Here is a 27,713-nt window from a genome sequence, read left to right on the forward strand (position 1 = left end):
TCTGCTTACTAGCTTCTCTGAGCCTCAGTTTCACCATCTCTAAAATGGGGATAACAACAGTATCTTCCTTAAAGGGTTATTGTGAGTTAAAAAGGTTAGTATATGTAACGTGTGAAGAACAGTGCTGTCTCCAAAGGAAGCCTGTACAAATGTTAGCTATTTTGGCTGTTGCTGCCGCTGTTTTGTTGCTAAAAGTGAGTCTGGGTTGCCAAAGGGACTGGACCAGGAGTGTGGGTCAATGTCCATTTGGACTCTTTTGGCAAACAGGCCTCCCAGAGGAGGCAATAGCTGATGGCCACTACGCTCGTCTTCTCTGCTTGCTGGGGCCAAGAGCTGGTGAGAGGTGGGGATAAATTGTTGGAACAATTGCAAGCCCCAGGATCCAACCAGAGCCTCTCCTTTCATTTCTTTCTCCCCCAGCTTAATCCTCCAGGGCCCACAGGGCTCATGACTCAGCAGAATGTGGGAAAAGATGGCTCAGGTACCAACAGGGAAACGAAGACAACTCTCCTTAGTGCCAGGCTGAGAAGAATCTGTGTGGGGAAAATTCTAGACTCAAATTGAACAGACATCCCGATAACAGAGCGGCTCTGCATACGACACGGCCGTCTGCTCCCCTCTGTCCCCGCGGCCACCAACCACAGCCTAGGTTTATCTCCTGACCTAGAACAACAGCTGGCTGGGGGGCGCCCTGCCAGCAGGCTTACCCCAACAAATATGTCCTGCATAGTACACAAGTAACCATTTAGGTTCCTTTTTCAATCAACTTTAAAATTGTAAAAATAATTTGTGCTCAAAATAAAACAGCTGTAAATTATAGGAAAACAGAGAATAGGTCAATCGTCCTCACATATCCTATGACCCAGACAGTGCCATTGCCATCCCCATTCATTGGCCCCAGAGAGCATCTTGCATTCGGCTGCCTCTCAGCACATGCTCATCCTCTCCCCACGTTTGGAATAGCCCCTTCCTCCTTCCTCTCCACCCATCAGAGTTATTCTGAGAGCGCTTAACATGTTGGAACGTGAAAAAGCAGGGCATTGCGCTGCTAGAATTCATGTGTCCTATGGCACAAGGACAATTTTACTTGAAGAAAATAAGTACATGGATAAAGGTTTATACATCTCAAAAAAACATAATACACATTTTGTTTTCAGCAAATCTCTTTCAGAGTTTTCAATTAACAGTAGTTTAGGTTTCATTTGTTTTGTTGCACAACAGATCAAAGTATTGAAAAGGATTCCCCAGGGCAGACCCTAAGACAAGAATTTCTGTGCAAGAGATATTTTAAGGTAGGACTTCCAGAAGAAACTGTTAAGGGAGGGAGAGAGCAAGGCAGGGAACCGGGAGAAGCCACGCAAGGTGCAACCCCCAGCAAAGTGCCCTGGAGAGTAGCTGCTGCGTCAGCTGCAGGGGAGCTCTGGAGTGAGAGTCTGTGCTCAGATTTTGTCTCAGCTGGAGGAGGTAGAGGTGGCCTTTCATAGTCCCACACCAGTCACTTGTTGGCTAAAGGCTGTCCTAGAGGAAGGTACTTCCGACTGTTTACCTGAAATTAAAACTTACTTAGGCATCCTGTGTTTTACCTGGCAAGCCTACATCGAGGCAATGAGAACAGGCAGTGCCAAGATCTGGAAATGGAAGGATGCCAAACAGGGCGAGCCTGGTATTTGGGACACATACCCCCTCCAGTCATTTGTGGGTTCTGAAAGAGAAATTGGTGACTAAGAAGCTGAGAGGCTGAATCCACGGGAGTCCAGAGCTCACCAAGAAGCAAGGGGCACAGGAAAACAGCAGGATTCAGTTGGAGCCCCGAGGAGTAACACTTGAAGGAAGGGCAAACCAGAGATACACTGACCTTCATGAGACTGAACCCTTGCATCAGCGACCTTGCTCTGTGTACATTTTAATTCCGATGTGTAGATTCTTTACCATTTTCTGTGTACACTATCACTTTGTCTGTGAATAATGATGAAGAGGGCCTTGAAGTTTCTGCCATCTTGATCAAACTTTAGGCAGGTTTCTTCCTGACTATAGGCCCCATCTCCCTTTTCTTAGAGCATTTACTTTAGAAAACTTGCAATTGTAAATTCTCTCTCCATCTCTTTAAGATGTAAGTCTTCTCTCAGCCTCTTGCCTGTTTCACAAGCCAGGAATGTCTTTCTTAAGGCCCTGAGAGTTACCCCTTTGAAAGGAAATCATCAAGGAAGATAGAGCCCCGATCACCCAGTCTCTGTGAGAAGATAGGAGCTTAACTTCAACAAGCACCAAAGAGCAAACACAGGGGGTCTAATCACGTTGGCCATCCTCCCCACTAAAGCCCTCCAGTACTTTTCCACTAACTGCTCCAGCGCCTAAAAATCCTCCCACCTTTTGCTCCAGCAGAGTTTAGTTCAGTCTCACTCCCCTATTGCGAGTCTTAAATAAACTCTTCCTGGCCCGTTTCATTCTTTCTAGTGCAATGTTCTTTACAATAATGGCAGTTTTTATCTATTTGTTATATTTTCTGTCCTGTTGCCCTGGGTTATGGCTATGATCTCCAATACGATGTAAAACTGAGTTCCTTATCTCAGAAAGATTTCAACATTTTTAGCCACCCTTTATTCGCTTGAGCAACTTCATTTCTGTTTTTAATTAGCAGAGTTTTTTTTAATTTATAATGAATGAATGTTGAATATTACTAAACCCGTTTTCTGTATCTATTGGTACAATCACATGATTTTCTCTTTATTTTGTAAATGTGATGAGTTGCATTAATTGACTTTCAAATATAAAACCAATCTTTCACTCCAAAAATAAACTTAATTTGGTCATTATGCACTGCTTTTTTAATGTATATTGCTGCGTTAAAATGTACTAATATTCTTAGGATCTTAAAGATTTTTGCATGTATGTTTATGAAAACATTGGCCTGAAATTTTCCTTTCCTTGATATTCTTGCCAGATTTTGGTGTCATAGTTATACTGGCTTAATACAATGTGTTGAAAGTCTCCCATATGGAAAAGTATGTGTAAAAGTGATATCATTTCTTCCTTAAATATTTGCTAAACTTCACCTAAGGAGGCATCTGCATCTGGAGATTTCTTTCTGGAAAGAATCTTAATATTATAGATTCCATTTCCTTAGCATGTATGTATGTGTGCATATATATATAAGGTTATTTACATTTTTTATTTATTATTGTATTTGTTTGGGGAAGTTATATGTTTTTCTAGAAATTTGCCAGTTTCATTTAAATTTTAAAATGTATGGAAATAAAAATTTTATGGTGTCTTCCTACTATCTTTGTCAGGTTTGTAAGATCCGTATAATGATGTCCTGTTTTCGTTTTTTATATTGGAAATTTTGCTTTTCCTCTTGATTCTCTTGAGCAGCCTTGCTAAAATTCTATTGATTTTATTAATCTTTTCAAAGAATCACCTATTGGTTTATCGATTTTTATATATCTTACATTTGTTCACTTTTTTATTTCTCTCATTTTCCTTCATTCTATCTTTAAGTTTAATTTTCTCTTCTTTTCCAATTTCTTGAGATAGGTATTTAAAGCACTGATTTCTTTCTTATCACTGTCTTTCTTTATTGATTGCTTTTTATTTAGAATATCGTCTTTCTTCTCTTCTAATACCTACATTTATGTCTCTAAGTTATTCTCTAAGCAAAGATTTGGCTATTTTCCGCAAAGTTTTTTTTTATCGTATTTTGGTTATCACTTAATCCACAATCCCTAATTTACATTGTGCTTTGTTTTTGATTCATGAGTTATTTAGAAGTAACTGTGTAATTTCAAAACACTTGGGGATTTTCCACTTATCTTCCTTTTTGTTATTAATCCACTGTGGTTTTATACATATATATACATATCCTGAAAGATTTCAATGCTTCATAATGTTTAAGGCCCCTTTTATGATCCAAATATAGTCAATTTTGGTAAATGCACAAATGCACTTGAAAAAAGAATATGAGTCCTGTCATTGTTGGTTGTTGTGTCTGTATATGCCAAAAATATTAAATTTGTTCATCATGTTTTTCCTATCTTCTATATCCTCACTGAATTTTTAATGATTTTTCCATCAATAACTGAAATATTACATGTTCACATCTACTAATATATTTGTGGTTTTACTTTTCCATTTGATTCTGTAAATATTTATTATTGTTATATTCAGTCAACATCCATCTAGATTTATTGTTTTTTTATTCCTTCATACAGCTTTAAGCTAATACCTGGGGTTATTTTCCTTCTGCGTGAAGATCTCTTTTTCATATTTCCCTCTGCCTGGTCTTCTGCTAATAATTATCTCCATCTCTCTTTGTTATAAAAATGCCTTTGTTTTTCAATGGTATTTCCAGCATGTATAAGTGCTAAATTGATTGCACTAATGACCTCCATTCTTCACTCCTCTTTATACTCATGCCTGTTGCTACATGACTTTGCAGCTCCTTCTATCAAAGGATAGAATATGTTTCCAGAATCCTTGATTTTCTGTGTCATCTTGTGACTCGCTTTGGCCAATGGGATGTTAGCAAACATGATAAGCGGAAGCTTGGGAAAATAGTGTTGCACATTTCTGCCTTGCCATTTCCGTGAGAACATGCCTTATCTAATATTTTAGATGATCAGAGAATCATGAAGCAAAGCCAGGATGTTCCAGTCATCCCAGCTTCGTCCAACCTAGATCTGCCAAGAGCTAACTCACAGATACGTGAGCAAGTCTAGCCAAGATCAGCAAAACTGCCCAGTCAATCCAGATGTGTAGCTCATGAGTACTTGTCCCATGCTACCGAGATTTATGGTTGTTTTTTACACAGCATTATTTGGCAATAGATAACCGATCAATAAATAATTGTAAGTTGGCAGTTACTTTGTTTAGGCACGTTGATGATGTCATTAATAGTTTCAACTGACTTCCATTATTTCTGTTGAGAAGTCAGCTATCAATCTGATTTCTTGCTCCTTTGAAGATCTTTTCCCTTTTCCCTCTTATTTAGAGGGACTTTTATTTAAGTCTTAAATTTTTATTTATTTTGGTTGTCTCCATTTTAATAGGATATGCCTAGGATTCATTTTCTTGGCTTTTATTGCACTTGGGAGTCACAATCATTTTTGAACCTGTAGCTTGGCAAAATTCTGGGGCATTATCTCTTCATATACTGCTTCTTTCTGTTCTCTTCTTCTGGGACTCCAAGTAGAATTACCCATGTATTAGACCTTTCACCATAGTCTGTATATCTCTTATGTACTTTTCTGTATTTTCCAACCCTTTGTCTTTTCATGCTTCATTATTTTCTTCTATCCAGTATAACGATTGTCTAATTATCTATTCTGCTGTGTCCAGTCTATTTTACCTCTCCACTAAGTTCTTAATTTCAGTTATTTATTTTTCAGTTTTAATCTTCCATTTTGTTACTTTTTATAATTTCTACATCTCTGGCAGAAGCTCCCCACCTTGCTTTTTCATTTCCTGAGCATACTAATCATGCATATTTTCAAGTCTATGTCCAATGACTACATTAGCTAGACTTCCTGTGGTCTGTTTGTGTTGTCTGTTTTTCTCTTGGTTTTTCAGTCCAGTGATTTTCCTTATATATTTGGTTGTTCGGGGAATAACTGTAGAGCTTTGTGGGAAAAAATAATGGAGGCAATTTGAGTCTCTGAATATTGACTTTTTTTATTTCTAGCAGGCATCTAGGCTAGAAGAACAGTCAATCCCAGATAATATTAATCTGATCAGGGACTGAGATCATTCAATGCTTACCTCCAGTCTCCTTGCAGGCTGGTCTATTTCTGGTTCTCTTTACTCCTAGTTTATAACATTTCTGGTGCCGACCAAAGCCTGGAGTTTTTACCAAAGTCCTTGATCCTTGACAGCCCTGAGCTCCAATTTTTGCCCTTCACTCACCCAACTCCACTGAATTTTTTGAGAGATATGCTCCACTTCTCAACTTCCTAGCTATGGATTTCAATATAGCAAAAACATCAAGGGAAAATCTACACTAAATGCCTAGGCTAATTTCTCAGTTTCTCTTCTCTCTTAGAATTCGATCTTCAAATCTTCACTTGACTGATAGATTTGTGACACACTCAGACAGACATTTTATTACATATTATCTAGTTTTTGCAGTTACTCTCAGTGTAAATTTCAATCCAAAGTAAATCCCTGCTTCTATGCCTAAAGTCATTTAAATTGCCGTAAATTTTCTTTTAATTTCTTTAGAAGGGTATATTACAAGTCTCAGGATTTAAATGTGTGTGTTAATTTGGAAACTAGTGTCAGCCAGCACTAGATTCACCAGTCATTTTCAAAGTTAAAGAATAATTTGATACAACTCCCAGTGATTAATTTCAAGAAATTATTCAATTCTATTTAATGTTTTGTTTATACAGTGACCACAGTGTACTGAAAATTAGAAGAGCACCCCACAAAATTCTTAGACTTAATGAGCCCCAGGATTCTCATAGAATCTCATTGAGGGAGAACCCCTAACCAAAAGGCTAACAGAAGATTTCCTGCTAACTCTGACTGGGGGCAAGCCAGATTTAATTCAACTTAGAAAAAACATAAAGATATGACATTTCTCACTCCCAAATGTTTTAGAGCGTATACACAGATGAATTTCAGATATTTTATTTTATCTTCAATTGGTTTGTGTGAATAAATTTATAAGTAAATTTATAAATGAAAGTTTTGCCAAATAGCTTACATTGGCCCCAAATTGCAATGGTTTCAGAAGTAGCTAATTTTTTATGCATTCCATATTATTTTCATAGCTTTTCTCCAAATGGAAATTCTTTGTATAATAAATGACTTTTTTCCCATAACTCTATGCCTGTTGCTAGAAAAAAATTGCACTAGGGAGGGAGGTAACACTGCTTTACTGGACATCTCTGGGCTTAAATAACCCTGATAGAGAGCAAACTAGTCCAAAATGCATAAGTTCAGGTCCATCTGTCCATATTGAGTATGGAAGCCCAGGGGCCCACTGACATTTCTTGGAGAGCTCAGCAAAGATGAGGACTTAGTTTGGGAGGACCCTTCATTGATATCTGAGAGCCCTGAATAATCACCCATGGACATCAAGCAACAATTCTTCTGAGGTTCTGGTCCAAAGGCATATTTTGGGATCCATTTCACTGCCTTGTTTATTTTACCCTTAAGTGCTTGTATTCCACAATACCAGTTTAATCCCCACTTTATTGGCAAGCAAATTGAGGCACAGAGAAGTTAAGTAATTTACAAAAAGTAAATTTACAGAAGCCCATAGAGGCTCCCTCCGTGTTTACCCCAGATCCTGCACAGCTCTTTATCACACCTTTCACCTCGATGCTTTTTCTCCCACAAATGCCCTTATCTTCAGTCTGCTCAACCCTTACCCACATCAGCGGCAGAGTTTGATTCCATCCCATAGATATCCTATATGGTTTAGAGAATATTCAGAGATTGTTCAGCTGAATTCAGACAACTTTTTCTCTAACATTTATTTTCTTATTAAATATAATCCCTAAGATCCCTTTCCTAAGGAATGAATAAAGAGTAGGATATTATTGTGTTCATGTGAGGGAATCCTGAAATAGGAGCAGAACATTTTCAGGCATCCCTCCCCCCTTTCTGAAGGAAAATGATAATATTGCCTCTACTCCTCTCCCGGAGTCCTAAATTAGTCTTCAGCCTCCTTAGTTCTCTCTGACTCTCTGCTGCTGGGACCCCATGAATATCCCAATGACGAGATTCTTCAGCCTACTCCAGATGCTGCTTCCTGCTTCCACACCCTTGCCCAGAACAGGATCTCTTCTGTTAGATCCCTTGATTCTATTCTGGGCTCAATGCCTCCCCAGCTTTATCTAAGCACAGAGCAAGGAGGAAGCTCTGCCAAGGCCAGGGGAGCATGTTCACCCCGACACCAAAATACCTGCTGAGACTCAAGTCCCATCTGGAGAGGATGGAAATTCAGGAGGCAGAAGCAGAGCAGACTATGTGAGTAGGGCAGGACTACTCAGCTGTCAGAAGCCCAGACATGGGGCAAAAGCATGAGGGATGTGCCATGGGAATTCCTGCCTCTAGCTAAAACCCTTGTTTTTCTGTGACTCTCGCTTTCTGATCTCCAATTTCTCATTGAATTTGTTGGCAGACACGGTCTCTGTTCTCTCAGAGCTTTGAGTTTAACTCAGTAAAGGTTAATTAAATACACTGATGTGATCAATCCTCAGTCCATCATTGCTTAGGAAGTCAAAGATGATAACACATGATCCCCACTCCAGGTTGTTCATAGTTCAGTGGATTTTTGAAAGCCATCTTACAATACATACACACACGCGCGCACACACACATCATGTGCGTGGGTTTGAGGATTGAACAGTTCTGAGTCATTCTTTCCAATGAGATTTTGGGGACAGGATAATCCAGAAATAGCCTTGGTTATGTCATCCATGGTTTTCTCATTCTCTTTGACAGAGTCATTTGTAAAGGAATAGCAAGGGAGTTGTGTATGTGTTTGCATATGTGGGGAATGTGTATGCATATGTGTGCTCAGAGAGGGACATGAGAAGTCTCTAGTGCATGCAGCCCTTAACCTCCAGGGAAATCCACAGTTGTACCATAAACTGGGAACTACTAGAAACATTGTTCTATTGATAAAGCGGCCATTTCCTCCATGAATTTAGAATCAGTGGTTTAGAGTTTTAGATATTTTTTTTACCCACCCTCCACTTTCAGCTGACTGAAGACCCCATAACTATAGAAACATTGTGGTTACTATACACTGGTTCTGTTATACAAGAGATCAAGTAGGTTCTTGGTGAGTAAGGCAATATAAGGAAGAAAGGAAAGAAGGAAGGGAAAAAGGAAGAAGATGGGGGAAGGGAAGGGAGGAGGGAGGAGAGAAGGAAGAAAATAATCAGAGTGCATTTCAGAAGTTTCTTTCTAGGTCTCTCTTGACTAGAATGTCACCAGGCTCCAGGTTCACCTCTCTAAACATCCTAGGGATCTATCTACCTCAGAGTCCTGCTGTGATCTCAAGCTCAAAATTCTCTAAAAAGAGCCCTCCACCTTGCTTCCTGATCTTGTTCATGATCATTCTATTCCTTTAGCCATCAAGCTGGACATCAACAGCATCATTCTTGGTTCATCTATATTCTCCATCTTGCATGGGCAATGACTCACTATGTCTTGTATATACCTCCTACACAGTCTCTTTTAATCCATGCCATTCTCTCAGCCCATGACACCAACAGATCTCCCTTTCCCCTGCCATCTTTCAAATAAGTTAAAGGAGAGGGTGTATCCAGATGTTTCCTAAAAAAGGACAGATCCTCTGAGACCTGGAGCCCCAAAATCTCTAACTCAATTATTGGTTCCTTTGGAATCCCCAGGCTTCAGTGGGGACCCAGCCTGAGAAAAAGGTGTGCTTTGATGAATCTTCGTCTCATCTGCAAACATCAGAAAGGTCGCTTGGGAGCTCCTGTGGTGCCATGCTGGAAGAGATGAGCAAGGAGGCAGGAGAATGCCAGGAAAGGCCCTCACCCACCCTTCTTGTGGAAGAGGCTGCAACTTCTCCTCCAAGAGTCATACCATATCTCAGAGCCTGGGCCTGGGATCTCCCAGGAAAGGTGTCTTCATCACAAGCTCTTCGTGTAATCTAACTCCACAGGAAAAATGTCTTTTCTGAAATCAGGGAAGCTTCTCTATATCAGGACTCACAAGTCTTAGAAGAAGAAATGGGAATGAAGGCACAAAGAAAAATGGAAGACAATGGAGAATAGACAGAAGTCCAGAGAAGGGCAGAGAAGGAGCCAGCCCTGGAATTATAGCCTTGAAGGTCAAGGTAAAGTGATTCAGGCCAGCCTCTCTTCAGCCTCCAGTGGCTGAGTTTCTACAAGTAGCTGGGAGTCTGGCCAAGGCCATGTAGATCTATGGAGGTATATTTCTTCTGATACTTGTTTACCTACCCATATATTACCCACATAATGTGATTTAATTTCATAAGAAAAAAAGTTTGGTTATGATTTGGTGCATCTCAGTAGATGTTGAATAGGCACTGCTGATGAAACCATCGGCTGTACCAATCGCCTGCCAAGTGCACCCCCTCAGCAGCTCCCCAAGAGCCCTTCATACACCCATTCTTGTGTCCATCTCTGTGTCTAGTCTCTTGCTGCCATGGCTCCAGCTCTGGGGATGGCTGCTGCCTGAGTAGACTTGGTGCCTGCAATCCTACCATTGCCACCAGAGCTCCCACTTCCAGGGAAGTGCAGCGGTCAGTGGCTGGGGTCTCCAGCTGCTGCCACAGGTCCCAGGACTATTGCTGATCTGGGGCCTGAGGTCTCAGAGGAACAGTATTAGATGAACCAAAAGTCCAAGATGCAGGTAGCTTCCTTTCCAATCCATTCTCTTCAACCTTTGGGGGATGAGTTGATTACATCATATCTGGAGAAGGCATAGGGTTCTCCTCAGAAGACTCACTTGCTATTGACACCAGGTACTTGGGAGTCACTGTAAATATTCCATAAGATTACCTTTTGACCTCATTATGAAAAGAAATTAATCTTGTCAATTTGCTCTTTTGTCATTTAATCTGAGGGGTAACTCAAGGGTCACAAGGATTTGTGAGCTTGTTTTACAGAAGAGAGAGATTGCCTTCAGGGAAGTTACAGCCATCAGATAACCAGCCCCCAGCTGCCTTTGACGCCCAGGAGTCAGATTTCCTAAGGGCTTATCTGGGGTGAAAGAAACAGAGATTACCTCTTTGTTTCTCAAAAACTCCTCCTGCTAAACCCTTTAGCTCTTTAAAACCCCCTACTTTCTTCCCTTGTGGCAGATTTGAGAGAAGCTATCCTCCTACCTTCTCATACTGGCCAATTTGAATAAACTTTTCTCCATCTCCAAGCACCAATGTCTCCCTGATTGGCTTACTGCACATCTGGCAAACAGTATGATTAAGAGGTTAAAAGGTTCCCTGAGATTAAGAGGTTAGGTATTAATTTTCGTAAACCAGCCAGGAGGCTTGTGCCCATGGATGGACTGCCCCAGTGAGAGTTCAAGCCATTGATGGTCACCAGCAGCTACCCAGGCATCTTTCCCCTGGGGACGTCTGGACTGCCCTTAGCAGATTCCTCTTGCAGTGGAAAAATGTTTTAGACCCCAGTATACTTTCAGTTTTGTATTTGCTAGGAGTTGGATTTTGTCCTTGTGCGGATGTGTTTGTCTTGTATGTGAGTAGTTTTGGTTCTGCTTTTGCCAGGTAAGTCACCACAAAATGCAAGGTCGTCAATTCCCTGTCTCTCCATTTGCATTTTGTGTGATTGGAAAGGAGACACTCATTTGGGAAATATCTAGGGGATTGTTGAACTTGGCCTTTTGTTTTTGTCCTGCAGGAGTCGGATTTTGTCTTTGCGTGGGTGCATTTATCTTGTATGTGAATCAGCTATGGGGAATATTAATTTGATCCCCAACTGTAGCCCCCTGAGCTACATTCTCCAAAATTTACTGACTTTTAGCTACAAGCTCATGAAAAAGGAAAAAGACGATTTTTTTTTTATAACAGCACATGGCCACAGTATTCTTTAGACTCCAGAGAAAATTGGACAGATGATGAATCCTTAAATTGGAAAACTTGAAAGTGGAAAAATTTTTAGAGAGCTTTCATCATAATTGTTTTTTGTTGGTACCTATGAAAAGACCAAATTAAAAAGGAAATACAAAAAATAATGACTGGCCTTAAGACCTTGACTCAGACTACAATTAAATTGAAAAAAAAAATGTATAAGTATTGATAAGATTATAAAGGTTGGAATGTTTGAGCTAATTTTATATAAAGAGATTATATCAACTTTGCCTGAATGTGTTTTCAAAATGGGCATTGTGTGTGACTGGGAATGCTTCCCATACCCGATATTATAAGACCAGAACTTGTTGATGAAGTCCTAATGAAAGCTATGATTAGACGTATGAGTTGATGGAATTAAGTGATTACATCTCATTTGCAACATTGTATTATAAATTGTGTGGACAGATATCGTATCTCACTGGGGGAAACATTCCCCCCCACTATTGATATTCTAAAACAACATATAAATCATAATTTTAGCTCTGCTTTTGCAAATATGTTTCATCTTCAGAGAGATTCATGGAAAAGACTCTGACACTTACTCTGGAGTACAGGTTCCTGATGAACATCATAAAACTGAACTGGGTAGGAAATAACAGAACTCTAATGGAAAAATATGAATCATGAAACAGCTAACAAAAGATCAAGAGTTGATTACATGGAACTAAATGAACTGATGAGGATGACTATAATTTTTGTGACTTTCTGTTTGAAATTGCTTATTTTTTAATGTTTTGTTTTTTCAAATTTAAGAAAACCTTTTTCTCTTTTCTCTTAAGTAACTATGGCTTATAGCAGTTTGGTAAAGTATACTTTTGTAAGTAGAATTTAAACATTTATCTTTTTCTCCCTGCATGATCCTTCCAGAATTTAGAAACTTTTAGTGAATGAATCATGGCAACATAGTTATTTGCATAAGTTCAATTAGAATCTGTTCTCCTTATAACAGAACACAATTGGAAACAATGGTTACATTACTAAAGCTTTGACTGAAATATTACATTTGAGAGAAACATGCAGACTCAGATATGACCAGACAGCTAAGGGACAAAGATTGAATTTATGAAATAAAGCAACTTGGAAATATTGCCCTGGTACCTTGCTTACAGGATTCCCAGTAACCTTACCAGTTGAGTAAAGAAGATCACTTTCCTGGTAGGTGCAAAGAACCACAGGATATTTGGGGAAACCTCAAGAGAAGAGAGGAATTCTCTCAAATCTATAAGTATTGCAGACAGAGTCTGATGACAAGTCTTTGGCTTGTCCTGGCCTCAAGAGCCTTTAAAGTTCAATCTGGGATTCCTTATAAGAATTTTCAGCAAAGCAGATCTAAAAGAGCCTGTATGATCAATGACTATTCTTGCTATACATATGTAAACAATTTGGGTCAAGCCAACCAATTAATCTTAATTTGTCTATCTTTGGTAAAAATGAGGAAAATTATGTTCAAGTAGAAACTGTTGTAACCAAGCAAGGACTCGTTCTGCTCACCACAACCTTGAAGTCAATCAATTGCAAGATGAGTCAGGGTTGAGAAAGGGCTTTATTCGATCAGGCAGGAAAATCAAACGATGGTAAAGTCATGTCCCAAAGACTATCTTAAACAAGCATAAAGTTTAAGTAGTTTTATAGGGCTAGTGAGATATGAAGGAGGGGCTCACGAATGTTGCCCACCTGGCATTGGCAACTGGAGGCATCACACCAAGTCTTTCAGTTGTCATTGATTATGGATGTCAGTATAGAAGTTCTTCTTTGAGGAGGCTGTCATATTCCTAAGAAACTCAAAAGAACAAAGTTATTCTCTATCACTACAGGTAGGTATATGTGTCAGCCAGGACTATAAAATCTACAGGGCATGCACATTTCCCAGAGGATAGCTATTTATCACCCAGGCTACATGCAAGTTAAAATGTGTACAGCTGGGTGAGCTGGGTAGAGCTTATTCTAAGCTACAATATGACTTCCTCATGTGAACTTTGCTTTAGGCCTGTATCACTATAATACGCACTTGTGAATATTAGATTCTAGTCATATAAATTGTCTTTGAAGTTTTTGTTTTCTATCTTTAAACTGGCTATTATACTTCCTTGTTGACTTTGACCCCCAACCCTGGAATGACAATTGGGTTATTAGAATTTCTCAGATGTTTGCAAAGGCAAGTAATCTTTCCAAAGGTTTGATATGTCATCACAAACCCTATTCAGTACATGACCACGAGGACTCCTTGGTAATTCTGGTTTATAATGTCCAGACTAGTTTTCAGAACTGTTCTCTTATATTCCCCAAAGGATTAGATCTATTCTTCAGGGACTAATAAAATTTGGGTTGCCTAGTCTTCTTATCCTCTGGCCAGACATTTGATGATAAAATGTCCTTTTAAATGTTATACTAAAACTGTTGAATGAAATGCAAAAATTCTAATAACGCAAAATGCAAAATATAACCTGGTACCTGAGAGTATTTCCAACCTCAGGTTGAAAATTTTCATTCTTTGTTTTCCCCATCTTTGACTCCCTTTCAGCAGGAAGTAGTGAGAATGATTGATGCTCCACTTCCTACAAGAATGAGGAAGGGAAAAAAAGCGAGTGGGGATTGAAGCCAGGTATGTCAGGGTTACTGTAAATATTCAGTAAGATTATCTTTTGACTTTGTTATTAAAATAAGTTAACCTTGCCAATGTCTTGTTTAATCTGAGGGGTGACTTAGAGGTCACAAGGATTTGTGAGTTTATTTTACAGAAGAAAGAGAATGCTTCCAAGGAAGTTATGATCGCCAGATGTCAGATTGCCCAAGAGCTTATCTGGGGTGAAAGAAACACAGATTACCCCTTTGTTTCTCCAAAACTCCTCCTGCTAAGCCCCCTAGCTCTATAAAAACCCCTGCTTTCTTCCCTTGTTAAGGCAGATTTAAGAGAACCTATCATCCTGTGTTCTCTTTTTGGCCAATTTGAATAAATTTTCTCCATCTCCAAGGACCAATGTCTCAGTGGTTGGCTTACTTCACATCAGGCACACAAACTTGAAATTAAGAGGTTCAGTATCACTATGATCTTCCAAACCATGTCCTTTTCTCCATACCTTAGAACAGTTCAATCCCTGCTTCCTAGACCTGTTCTGAACCTACATCTGAATATGTGAAAGTACAAGGCTTCTTTTTCTGAGTACTCCTTGTCTCTTATGTACTTACATCCCCACCCACCTTGCTCAGGGATGCTTTCTACACTTTCACTCTGCCAAATACAGCAATGCTGTGCACTAAGTATGGAAGCCTGGTTCAACACAAGAAAAACTTAAAAATCTGACTCTCCTTCATTCACAGGTAACCTATAGGAATTGAGAGGGTAGGGGGAAGGCGTGTATTTGTCAGCACAAAAATTTCATGGGTAGATATATGTGAAGCTTTTCCCAGCCTTTTTGATAAACATACTCACACTGATTTCACAGCACTAATTCTTGGAAGACATAGCCCTAGTTAAGCAATGTAGCATTCATCTTTCAATGTGGATATGGAGGAGGACCCAAGAAATGCACTTAGAACAAAGATGAATAGTCTGAACTCAGTGCTGCACAAACACAAAACATTTTTACTTTTTCCCAATTGCTGCCTTGTCCTATGCTCAGATAAATCATCCTTTATAATCACTGGAAGATATCTCAGTCTCATTCCATGCCTTTCTATTCACTTCTAAGTATATTTTTAAAAAAAATAAAAATAAAAGAATCCAGCTCAGTTCAACTTAATTCAATTTAAATTTTAATCTCAAATCCTCCCCTCCCCCAGTGCAAGTTAGACTTAGTTGGTGGGACTTCCTTCTCCTTCACCTTCTGGGTAGGCTTTTATCTTCCCATGTAAACTTGAGGCCAGACAAAGGGCCGGGGGATAGGGAGAGAATGAAATATTTCTTGTTAACTGGTCTTGCAGTACAATTCCCCTCTCCATTTTTAACTCTTGAAGGAAATGAAGGAGATATGTGACCTGCAAGGACCTCCCGACAGTCTGGTGGCAAGATCAGCCAACATCACCATCCTTTTGCCCATAGACAACCCTCCTGAGCAGAACACTGGCACAACAGGTCAAGCCTGGCTTCCTTTCCCAGTGCCCAATTGCCCTATCAAACAGCAAGCATATAAACTGGCTTCATGCTGCCAGTTTTCTAAACTTCCCATTCTTTTCCTCCCATCACAATAGATGCCGAGAACAGACGCAATGCCATAACCTAAGCAAGGATTGAAATACTCACCCTTCTTTCTTGCAGACACATCTGACATCTATGAGTGGCCCCCTAGAGCCTCTTCACTTGGCTGTGTGGGAGGAGTGTCCTGCTCCCTACTACATTGTGGAGGAGAAGAAAAATGCCATAGACCTTTTCCTCAAGATGGTGATGCACTACATGACAGTTTTCCCTATTCCTAGTCTCCCCTTTATATAGGCTGGAATGCAGGTGGAGGACAGGAGCAGTGATGGTGGCAGGGCCAGTTCTGCCACTACATGATGAGGCCCATTTATATCCGTTGTCTTTAGAAAGAGAGGCACTTTGTCTTCTATTGTTTTCAACCTTTGAGATCTAGCCAAAATCCTTACAAAAGAGTATATGTACCTTCAAAACTCTACTAGAGCTTGATTCAGAATTTTCAGTAGAAATGAGTCAGGGCTTTATATACAAAAGGGAGTAATTAGGACCCAGAGAAGAACTCAGGGAAAAGCATCCTTAACTTGGAAGCCAAGGCAGCATTTCCGGGCTCCCTAATTCCACCTTCCCTGTAAATGATTTAATTGCTTTTCACAGGATGTAGATGGTCTTATTGATGGAGAAGACTTGGCCAGGAAGGGACTGATTGATTAAGGAAAAAGTGTTCCACGTGTGTTTGTATGTACAGTCCTCGGATGGTTGATTAGTTTGCCACTGATACATCTTGGTCAAATGCACTTCCTGGAATTAAATCTGCAAACATCACTTTTTGCCTCTAATTTAATATTCCATTTAATAAAGACAACTTAGTGGTTGGAAGGAGTATTTTAAAAATCTGCTATGTTGCACTGCATTTTGCTATTATACCAGTCAGCATAACCAGATGATGGACTTTTGCAAAGTCCATCATTAAAATCAATTAGTTAAAGCAGGTTCAGTCTTCACTATGTTTCCACAGGACCCCAGAGTGTCAGGACCACTCAGGATGAATGCTCATGTGTTTTCCATCCCTAGTTGCCCTCATGCTTTGGGAGAAGTTACTGGTTGATGAGTCTTTTTCCTGTCAGCACAGGACTTCTGCCTGTCGGTCAATCTTTGACTCTGACGATCAAAAGGATGGGCTCTAAAGTGGGAATTATGATTCATCTTCTCCAGAATGAAGAGATGGGAAGAAATTGGCACAAAAACATCAACATAGGGAATCAAGGATGGGATTTAAGGAAGTGACCCAGAAATCCATTTGCTTTTCATAAGAACAATTCCATGAAATGTCTCTGAGATGTTTTAGTCCTTTGGATCTTGACCAATCTGTGCGACTTATATCATGCCCTGATTCTTCCTTGCAAAGACCCAAGACTGCCTAAGTTTGGACTGAAAATTGCCTGTGCTTGTTCCTGAAAACTGTGAGTGATGAAAAAAGAAAGTATCTACCCCTGGAGCTCTCTGAGCTCCACACTAGGTCAGCCTCCTTCCCCACAGAAGAGCTGAATTTTCCTCCAGGATGGCTCATCACTGTTGTGTTTGATGCTTGCCCGATTTGCTAGTTTCTAAGCTCTCTGAGGACAGAGACTGTGTCTCTCTCCTTCACTGCTGGATCCTTGATGCTGAGGATGGTGTCTGGCCTATAGCTGATGCCCAAGAAGTGGTTCTTCAATAAAGAAATATGGGATTAAATGAGTGAGAAAGAATTCCAGAACAGAGAGCAGGTGATGACTCAGGCCAAACCTCAGGCTGTGAGAGGTAAGACAGGGACACAGATAAGGACTGAGCCAACAGAAGGCCCAAGGTCCTTGCCAGCACACTTTTCCCTCGGGCTGACCCCTGTCTGCCATTTTCTCATGCCCAGCTCTCCTGACAAAGTCGGAGTGCAGCATGAATAGAGCTATGTTTGCTTCCTCTCTCTTCTGTCCTCAGCCACGCCACCTAGTCTGGCATTTCACAGTGCCCATTTTCATCCTTTGCAATTGTCTCTTTTTATTATAGTATTTCCATGTGAGGGTAGAGGGGATGGGCTGCGTACTTGATAATATAAGGGCAATGTCGCTTCCAGCCTAGCTCTGAGGCTAAATCAGAACATGGTGTCCTGAGGACCCCATTCCCGAAAACATGATGCCTGTCCCAGCCTTTCACTACCTCTCCATCTGGAATTCCCATTCCTCCATTCACAATTCTACAGAATTCTTGAAAGACCTCATGGTATCACAATTGTTTAAAGTGGGGTGATAGGCAGAGGGGAAAAAGAAGGAACTAACATCCCCTTACAATGTATTTTGTGCCAAAGAACAAGTATCTGATCCTACAGCCTTTCATAAACTCTGATCAAAACAATGTTTTGTTTAAAATTACAGTATAATTTAAATTTATGATTATTAGAAAATACCATCTTAATTGTGATTCTTTTCTTTGGAAACACATAGTATAAATAAAGCTTTTTTTAAATTCATGACAGTGGGGTTTTTTGGAGGCTCTAATTTATTTTATTATATTGTTACAGAGTATTTCAATGATGAATTTATCAGTAATATCATAATTAAAACCAAATGGAAAATAATATTTAGCTTACACGAACTCACCATGTACAAACCTCAAGCATTATCATAGCTATTTGGAAACTGAAATGCATACAACTCCATCAACCTCATTGTTATCATCAAATTTAAGAAAATCTTCATTGATTACAATATAATATAGTAGAATTAGATTCAGCCTCACACATCCCAGACATCCACAAATAGATGTCTTTTGTTTTCTATTAATTGTGACTTCTATCAGTTCCTCAGATGGAGCTCACATTTTGAGATCATCTGCTTTTTCACCAAGACCTACCCCAGTTCTACTTTCCTTCACCCCACACCCCGTGGTGCATTTCAGATGCTATGAGGTTCTCTTAAGGGCTGTGCCTCTCAAGGCGTGGTCCCAGCTCCATTTTTCCACTCCTTACCCACTCATTTCCAAATGAGCTCAGTTTAGTCAACACCCCTAAGACAGGAGCTGATCACTCATCCCCGTGAGGGACTCTACAGGGCAGTGAGGGATTGACACCCAAAGGCGGTAGCCCCGGACCTGATGCCTTTACACACGCTTGTGCTGCAACACTTAGCACATGGGATCTACTTAACTTTTCAGTTGTCCAAATGTCTTCCTGACAGTCTCTGAGCTAGTCTAGAGCACTTCTGTTGGCCTCCACATTACCAATGCCCACAAAGGTACATCCTGATTGCAGGGCATGAGAGCTAAATCAATAAATAAAAGCGAAATGTCAGCCAGTGGGCCAGAGCTGTGGGTAATTGGACCATCATCAAGATTTCCTGCTTTTTTTCTGCCGTTCCTCAAAATATGTGCCTAGGAAAATGCTGAAAGCCTGATCCTGGGAGTATGCGGTATTGTCACCTTGGGTTGAGAACAAAGACACATTCTTGGGCTGTGCATCATAAAACTCAGCATAAGGGCTCAGGTGCTGGGTTCCTTGGTCCACAATCGCCTCAGAAAGAGCCTTCTCCTCCTTCCACAGAATCATGTGAGTGTCCAGTGGTGGGGAGAGCCTGACCTGGAAGGACTGAGCGGATGTGTCTGTACTTCAGCAAGGAGAGAGCAGTAGGAAGACAGGATGGGGCGTGGTGGGCAGCGGGGCAGGGGAAGGATGGGGTTGTGAGGAGGAAGAATCCACGAGCCACGTCAGGGATCCTGTGATGCAGTTTACCTCAGGCTCTCTCTTCCTTATCTTCCCAGCCATGCCCTCATTTCCTCCTCACACCCTCGCTGATTGTCATCCTCCTCACAGGTGTCCAGAGAAGCCCTGGATGGTTATGGGACAGTGTGTGTTTTGTGCACTGAATACCTGCAGGTGGCGCTGTTCGCCTTGTGTCTGTGCGACAGACCAGCTGTGGGGTTATGTGCAGTGGCCCTGGAGGCTCGTCTAGAAGTCTGCCAGCTTTCATTCCCATTGGGAAAGAGGAAGGAAGGACAGCTTACTGGGCCAATTTAACTCAAAATCAATGAATGAGGAAACCATTGAATGAGGAGACCAATGACTGAGGAAACATTGGCCTGAAGCCTCTAAGTTGACACATAGTTTGTGTTGTATTTATTTTGCCCAGGCTCACTCACCTCCCACCAAGATGTCCTGCCAGCAGAACCAGCAACAGTGCCAGCCCCTCCCAAGTGCCCCACAAAGATCCCCACACAGTGTTTGCCTCCAGCCTCCTCTGGCTGTCCTCCAAGCTCCGGGGGCTGCTATGGCCCCAGCTCTGAGGACGGCTGCTGCCTGAGCCCCCACAGGCACTGCAGGTCCCCCCAACACCAGCACCAGAGCTCTGGCTCCTGTGACAGTGGCAGTGGTCAGCAGTCTGGGGGCTCCCACAGTGGCCAGAGCCCTGAGGGCTGCTGCTGACCTGGATCATGAGATTAGCAAAAACATTTGAAAGCTCCAAAATGAGTGGAACCGACCCCAGCTTGTGCATCCTGTTCCTGTCCCCTCTCTCTGTTTCTGAGATATTTCTTGAAGGTTTTCAAGTGCTCCCATGGAGGGTTGATCCTACTGCTCTCCAGGAACTCAGTGCTTCCCCTCACCTTCTTTACGTCCCTGTGAAAAAATAAAGCTTTCCTTTCACAGTGCAACCTCTGTCTAACATGGCCATTTCTTTGCCCCACCCAGGCTGCCCAACATTGGTTACAGAATCCTGTCTCAGGAACAGAAACATAGCAGCTCAGACTCCCCTCACCTCACAAGAGCCTTTGGAGGAGATTGTGTGTTAGGATGGAGGTCGGGTTAGGGAGAGGTGTTGGTGGGAACGAATTAGTGAAAGCCTTGAGTTTTCCTGTGTGAAATGAGATGTGATATGATCTCATGTTGGAATCCCCAGCGTCTGCTCATGGAGTTCCTGTAAGAATACTGTTCTGGGCTCTGTAAGAATACTGTATGACAGGGGTGAGACGGACAGAGAATCAGAAATGAGCAATGAAGAACAAGACCAAAGAGGATGGAGGAGGAGAATAGCCATTCAAATGAAGACTGAGAAAGAGAGGAGAGGGGTAGAGTATGAAAGGCGACGAATTTGAAACTGGGGCACAGAGGGAGAGACAGATTGAGAAAGTTCATAAACGAGGGGTTCTGGAGGGTGTGGGCTGGGCAGAAGATGCAGGAGGGATAGCTTGGGTCAATGGGAGAAGGTAATAGACAGGAGCGCTGCTCAGGAGTGGAGGAAATGGGGGTAGCAAAGATGCCCAGTGAGAGCAGAATCCTGCTCACACCAGGCTCAAATCACAGGAGGCCGTTCACTGGCAATCTTTGATTTTTCACTGAACTCAGTTTCCAGAGACACCCTTTGAGTGGAGGAAAACCTACTTCCTCCCCCTCCTCTGGTCCTGTGGTCCCTAAAATTTGCAGTGCAGGGCTGTTCTCTGGGACATAAAAAGAAGGGAAAACCCTGGGTTGCCTGGAAAAGGGCGAGTGGGTAGTGGAGTGGTACAAACCCACTGTCAGATGGCACTCAAGTGGAAAATCTTTATAAATCCACAAGTCAAAGACAAGGGCACAAGTCAGGAGTAAACAGAGCTCTGAAAAGCAAAGGAAATGAGCTTCATGGGAAGTCCAGACCCTTCAGAGTACCATCTTGGGAGCCCAGTCTGACATGTGGCAGAGAGGAAAAGAGGAAGATGAATACTGCTCCTCAGTTGCTGATATGCAGCTAGAATTTGACTGATGTGTCTCAGCTGCCATTCACCCCTGAAATACACAGGTCCCTATGGATTTGGGGCCAACCAGCACAGATTCATCAATGTTTGTGGCTTCGAATGCACAAACATAGCTGAGTGTGGGGTTTGCATGTTCTCAACTGAGGTCCCCAAATCTTTTCTGCACAGAGCTTGCCCATCCTTTTTCTTTTATTCTGTTATGTAATTAATTCTGACTTTTAAAGAATACTTTCCAAGAATGTCTTAAATGTCCAGGAGAAAGTAGCTCATCACATGGATTCCAAAGCCTGCTCGAGGATAATCCCCACATCTGTGGCCACTTCCTCGGGGAACCCCAACTCGGCAAGGTCAGTGATTTCACTGGCAGCCCATTTTGGGCTTCAACCTCCAATCAGGGTTCATGTTGATGCTTTTTGTTCCAGCTTCTTGAGAAATTATATGTCCAAGAATATTGGAGCAAAACTAATTTCCAGTTTATCACTTTTTAAAACACTTTTTAAAAAATGAAATAACAAAAAACTTATTTCTTTCAGATGAATTCCCAAAATATCACATAGGTTTTGTCCTCTGTCTAGAATTTTCACACTCAAACTCTGTTTTCTCTCAAAAATTTCATCTTGGATTGTACCCACAGTTATATGGTATATTTTCATCCTTGTGAAGTTATTTCAAGAACCATTATGGCTTGGATCTAACAGACCCCTGTTCTTTTGCACCATTATTTCAAAAATTTGGCAATTCAAGTGAAACAGCACTCTTGGTTCACATCGAGAATGACCATTTCAGTTTGGGGTATAGATAAACACTGCCCTATTCCAAAGCTGGGGCAGGAAAAGAATCCAATGTGACCATAACACAGCTATGTCTCTTTGATGCTGCTGAGTTTGAGAGGAAGCATTCAACAGACAAAAAATAAGGAAAATGAGTTCCATTCTATCTAAAATCTCTTGAGAGAAGTTTACAGGTATCCAATCTGTAACCCTCTGAGACATTTCTCATGTCCTCTTTTTCTCAGTTCTTTGAGAGTTCAGAACTTCTCAGTGATGAATGCCCCATGCATTCTTTCTGGCAAAACCTTCAATTCCAGTTTCTTCAGAATTTACCAGCTTTCCACTCGGCTCTCTCTCTAAAGTCCATCATTCATAAGTTGACTTGATCTTCCTCCCTCAGATCTTTCTTTCTACCTCCATGCCCTCCATCATTTTTGGCCTCAATATTCTCAATTTCTGACCCTCTATACCACCCTCAACTAAGATTCTGATACATGACAACAGGGGGATTCTGATGTCAGACCCTTCCTCCTCACAGATTACACAAGAAAAGTCAAGTCTTCTGTTGAGAGTGTTCTCAGCAACTCTCCATGCTTACCTTTCCTCCCACCTTCCCAACCTCAAAGCTCCCACAAGACCCCTCTGTGTGAAGAAAAGTCTGACCCATTAATCTTCCATCCCCATGACAAGATTATTCCCTGGTGCTGACATGCTGGGCCCTCGGGAGCTGAGGTAGGGGAGCCCACTGCACAGCCTTGGGTGGAGCCATCAAAGGACAAGTGAGAGGCAGATGGTGTGAGACAAGACTTTATTTCTCTAAATGATCAGACACAGGTGATAACACTGTGAGGCACAGAGGAGGGGGAGCCCACAGACCCTTAGAAATACATGTGTGGAGCCTTCTGGGGAGAATTCACCCCGCCCCTGTGAACATCACAGCTGCTCAGCCCAAGAAAGGGAGATTAGGGTGTCTGAGAAAGGCTGCCTCAAGCTGAGGCTTTTCCTTGGCTCTTTGGATTCTTGTTTCCTCTAGAGTTGCTCATTTCAGAATCAGGAACCCAGGTCAGCAGCAGCCCCCAGAGCCCTGGCCACAGCCTGAGCCCCCAGACTGCTGACCACTGCCACGGTCACAGGAGTTGGAGCTCCGGCGCCGGCATCGGTGGGACCTGCGGCGCCCGTGGTGGCTCAGGCAGCAGCCGCCCTCGGAGCTTGGAGCACAGCCCGAGGAGGCTGGAGGTAAACACTGTGCGGGGCTCTTTGGGGGGCACTTGGGCGAGGGGCACTTGGGAGGGGGCTGGCACTGCTGCTGGTGCTGCTGGGAGGACATCTCGGTGGGAGGTGAGTGAGCCTGGATGGATTAAAGGAAATGTCAGTGCAAAACATTGAGGCCAGTGTCTCCTCTATGAGTGGTTTTATAAAGCCCTTCCTCCTAATACCAGCTGCTTCCTGAGCTGTGGCCTTCAGGAGAAAATGGGAACCACTCTCAAGTTAAGCTGACGCGGCAAGACATTTCCCTTACTCAGCCCTCCTTCCCAAACCAATGATGATACCTTCTAACTGGGCCCCAAGTCTCTCTGCCTCCATAGAAACATGGAAGAAAATATGCCCAAGTGGGTAATGACTCCTGGAGAATGTCTCTGGGCACGCGTGCATCTTTCAGGATAAAGAGTGGAGGGGATGCTGAGAGTCAGGGCTCTGGTGTGTCACAGACCTTGATGTTACAGACCACAGAGCTTCCTTACTCACTGTCCCCACACTGTCCCCAGCTGCCCTCCAAGGTCCTCTTCTTGCTGTCTCTACATCAGACACCTCTGCCTCCCCCTTCTTCACTATAGTCTGAGCTCATCTGCCCAACACTCCCAGCTGAGGTTCTGTCCCCTTCCAGACACTCACCGATGCAGAGGAGGCAGGAGAAGGCTGTTCCTGAGGAGGCTGTGGGTGAGGAACCTGGGGCAGGCGCCCTTTTATCCTGTGCTGGGTTTGTGATACACGGCCTGAGCATGCAGCTGCTTTCACAACCTGGGGAGGGTGACAGTGCCACACACTTCCTAATTGCCTCCCTCCAGTATCTTCCTGGACAGCAGACTAGAGTTCTATTAAAGTGGAACCAGGATATCCTTGTGACTGCCCAATTACTTCCCACTCCGATCTGCCCTGGACCTGCTGCTGCCCCTTTATTCATTCACTCACTTACATACCTTGACACAGGCTCTGTCCGTTTTACTTCACACAACAGTAATAATATACAGAGATATATGATACCATTCTTCCCTGAGTACCTCACAGCCTAAATGGACCATCACTTAGATGAGTAAATATATTGGGTCTGATGAGCTATTTGGTATCACAGAAGTGCTTACAAAGACCTCAAACCTAAGATTCCAGCTTTTGGAGGTCAATCCCCCATTACACTCCAAGTCTCAAAGGGTGGTAGAGCCTTTAGCTGTTCTTTGGAGTTGACAATTGGACAAGATCATCGTCCTGTGGGAGTGTGATGTCTGGAGTAAGGGATAAAAGTTTGGAGCCAGTTCTTGTCAAAGACAGAAAGGTTCCTAAGAGGACCTCTTTGTCCCCATATGGCACCATGGGGAGCAGCAGAGGAGTTAGAGTGAAGAAGGGACTTACAACTCTAGATGTGACAAGATTCATATTTGATATTATTAAGAAGGAGGAGGGGGCCAGTCCAGTGTCACAGCAGATAAGTTCACACGTTCTGCTTTGGCAGCTTGGGGTTTGCTGGTTCGGATCCCGGGTGCAGACCTATGCACTGCTTGTCAAGTCATACTGTGCCCGGTGTCCCACATAAAAAGTAGAGGAAATTGGACACGGATGTTAGCTCAGGGCCAGTCTTCCTTAGCAAAAAGAGAAGGATTGGCGGCAGACGTTAGCTCAGAACTAATCTTCCTCAAAAAAATAAAATAAAATAATTTTAAAAAAGAAGGAGGGGGAGGAGAAGTGGGAAGAGGCGGTGGAAGATGGGGAGAAGATCCAGTTCTTCACTGTGGCTCCATTGCGTCCTCATCTGCCTACCTGTGGGACATGTGCTATTGATTCTAACTCTGTAGAAGTTGATAGAAGGAAATGGCTCATGTGCTTGGAAGAGTTGAGGAAAAAGTGTGCAAATGATGATAATGAACCATTTTTCAAAATGGCTGATAATTGTAAGGTTGACGATGCTGGAGGTGATACGTGTACCTCATTTGATAGCATAGGCCTCATAATGGCTAAGCTTTATGTAAACTGGATACTGTCTTCCCATTTGATTTAACTGTGGTGTTACGAATGTATTCCTCATCAAACTTGGTGTCAAATATGATAACAAAATATATTACATCATATTCACCAAAAAAATTTTCATTGGAACTTTAACCTTCACGTACTTAAATTTAATTGAATGAAATTAAATAAAACTTCATCATAGCTAATGTAATATATTACATTCTGATTTTCTGTAAGCCTAAAGGACTGGCTACCTGTTTTTAGATACAAATTAATAGTAAAGGCCACAGTTTCCTTTTTCTCTCCAATCTACAATTTACTCATTTTGAACTAGTGAGTCCAACAGTTCTTTCAAGTCATGTGTGTAAACCTGAATGGTCCTGGACATGGAGATGGGTGTCTGATGGTGGGCACAGGAGAGCTGGGCAGGTTTCCATGTCCTCTCTGCTTCAAAACAAGATCCCGCCTCCACTCCGGGTGTGCTTTCCCCCCAGTGTCGCAGGTAGGATGAACACTAAACAAATATTTATGTTTGTGATGACTGAGCCCTAAGGCAAACTGCAGGGGTTTGCAGGATGGACAGGAGGAGAACTGACTTTGTCTCAGGGTTCAAGCCTAGATGCAGAAAGGAAGAATTAGTTTTCTGTGAAATGTGGTTTTTCAGAAATAAGTCCAGAGGCCATTTTTAATCTCAAGGATAAGCGATTTTGAATTGCTGTGGGGCTATACCTTGTGTGTAACACATGCCCCCTGGTCAGTGCGGCTCAAACCATTCCAGAGCCTGTTAGCAGAAGTGCTTGCCACCTCCACCCCAAGTCCTGTCTTAGTCCCTGTCTCCACATCCTGATGTTCTCATTCTTTTCCTCCCTGAGATGGAGCTCCTTCATCTCACACCGTCCTCCTGGAAGCTGCCCCACCCCACAGTCCACCCTTTGCTTCTCAGAGCAGAGTTCACAATGAGCCTGAGGTGACAGAAGACACTTGAACATACAGCCCAGAGCATGAGGCGACTCCAAATATGCTGTAGTCCGAGGATGTCTTAGTAGGAATCTGGGACATCACATGGGGAAGAAATTTTCCTGGTTGGCCTACGATGAGGATTTTGTGGCCTAATTACACGTGTGTTAGCTCTGGAACAGGAAGCACTTTATCCAAGGCCCGGCTCCAGGGTGAGCCTTCTGAGCAAGGCATATTAGTAATAAATGAGCAAACAAAGAGACGAGGGTCAGCCCTTCTCCTGAGCAATTTATGACCGATGCTGTGAAGAGAGGAAAATGAGATGAGCAAGGCCGAATGTGGCGTGCTGGGGAGACACCTACTCCTGGAGTTCACAGCCTTTAGTTCTCTTGTTATCAGATTTCAGGTGCACAGATCTGGATTAACAATAATCCTTGGTTTGTATATATCCACATCATTGGTCCATGCAAAGCCCTCTTAGTTAATTTACCTTCTGCTTATCTGACTATATATTATTCAAATAACAAACACACAAAAATCAACCCCCAAGTGAAAACCAGAACTTTGATAGTAAGTTATAGGTACCTACTTACTTCTCCCACCTGCATTCCCCTGCCTGTCCCAGCTAATGTAACTACCATCCTGAATCTTATATTTATCATTCTTTGCTTTCTTTTTTATATATTTTTGTCACATTTATACTTATTCCTAAAAATCACTATTTAAAATTTTTTGTTATTTTTAAGTCAGATTTCTTGAGGTATATTTTACATACGGAAAAAAACACCCATTTAAGTGTACAATTCTATGAGCTTCAGGAGGAAGGGCTAGCAATAGGAGGCTCAAGTCCATGGGAGAAAAGACAGTGGATGATGTCCCTCTCCCAGTCACACTCCAAGATCAGGCTGAACCTTCAGAGGGGCCCCGAGTGTGATGTGAGCACCACTTCCGTTAGGCTGATCTCTTCTCTCTGTATTTTCATCCAGACCAGGACACCACTGGGCAATTACATTAGGACACCAGTTGTAAGTAGGAGGTCCCAGGTATATCAGGAGGCAGAGTAGCCTACTTTTGTGGTTTTGTCCAAGGCTAGCCTCATCCAACAAAGCTGAGGAAGACAGAAATGAGTTTCCAACTATTTTCTCCCTCTTCATCCTCACCACTGAGTCCGCGTGAAAAATAGTGTCCTTTTCATCACTCATGTTTTCCCCTTCTGACCCAGTGTCTAATTGTTGGATTCTCAATGATGTGAGAGAAATGGCCTCAAGGGGGTCAAGAACCTCTTCTG

General features: G+C 42.2%; 2 protein-coding genes across 2 annotated transcripts in view; one reads left to right on the forward strand and one right to left on the reverse strand.

Moving 5' to 3' along the window:
- LOC138924091 (uncharacterized) overlaps positions 1 to 16,550 on the forward strand; it is a 41,974-nt gene extending 25,424 nt beyond the window's left edge. Inside the window, exons 6-9 of the mRNA XM_070267113.1 lie at positions 9,366 to 9,817; positions 14,121 to 14,198; positions 15,551 to 15,668; positions 15,852 to 16,550. Of these exons, the coding sequence (XP_070123214.1) occupies positions 9,366 to 9,635 (270 nt within the window). The 3' untranslated portion in view covers positions 9,636 to 9,817; positions 14,121 to 14,198; positions 15,551 to 15,668; positions 15,852 to 16,550. The remainder of the gene's footprint in view (positions 1 to 9,365; positions 9,818 to 14,120; positions 14,199 to 15,550; positions 15,669 to 15,851) is intronic.
- Positions 16,551 to 23,040: 6,490 nt separating this feature from the next.
- LOC100055814 (late cornified envelope protein 3D) lies at positions 23,041 to 24,270 on the reverse strand. Its single transcript, XM_014739778.3, has 2 exons — positions 24,143 to 24,270; positions 23,041 to 23,597 (listed from the first exon to the last, which is right to left on the reverse strand). Exon 2 carries the CDS (start codon positions 23,574 to 23,576, stop codon positions 23,313 to 23,315), a length of 264 nt encoding a protein of 87 aa, XP_014595264.1. The 5' UTR covers positions 23,577 to 23,597; positions 24,143 to 24,270; the 3' UTR covers positions 23,041 to 23,312.
- Positions 24,271 to 27,713: the final 3,443 nt, after the last annotated feature.

This window comes from Equus caballus, chromosome 5 (genome assembly GCF_041296265.1).
Source record: "Equus caballus isolate H_3958 breed thoroughbred chromosome 5, TB-T2T, whole genome shotgun sequence".
NCBI lineage: Eukaryota > Metazoa > Chordata > Mammalia > Perissodactyla > Equidae > Equus > Equus caballus.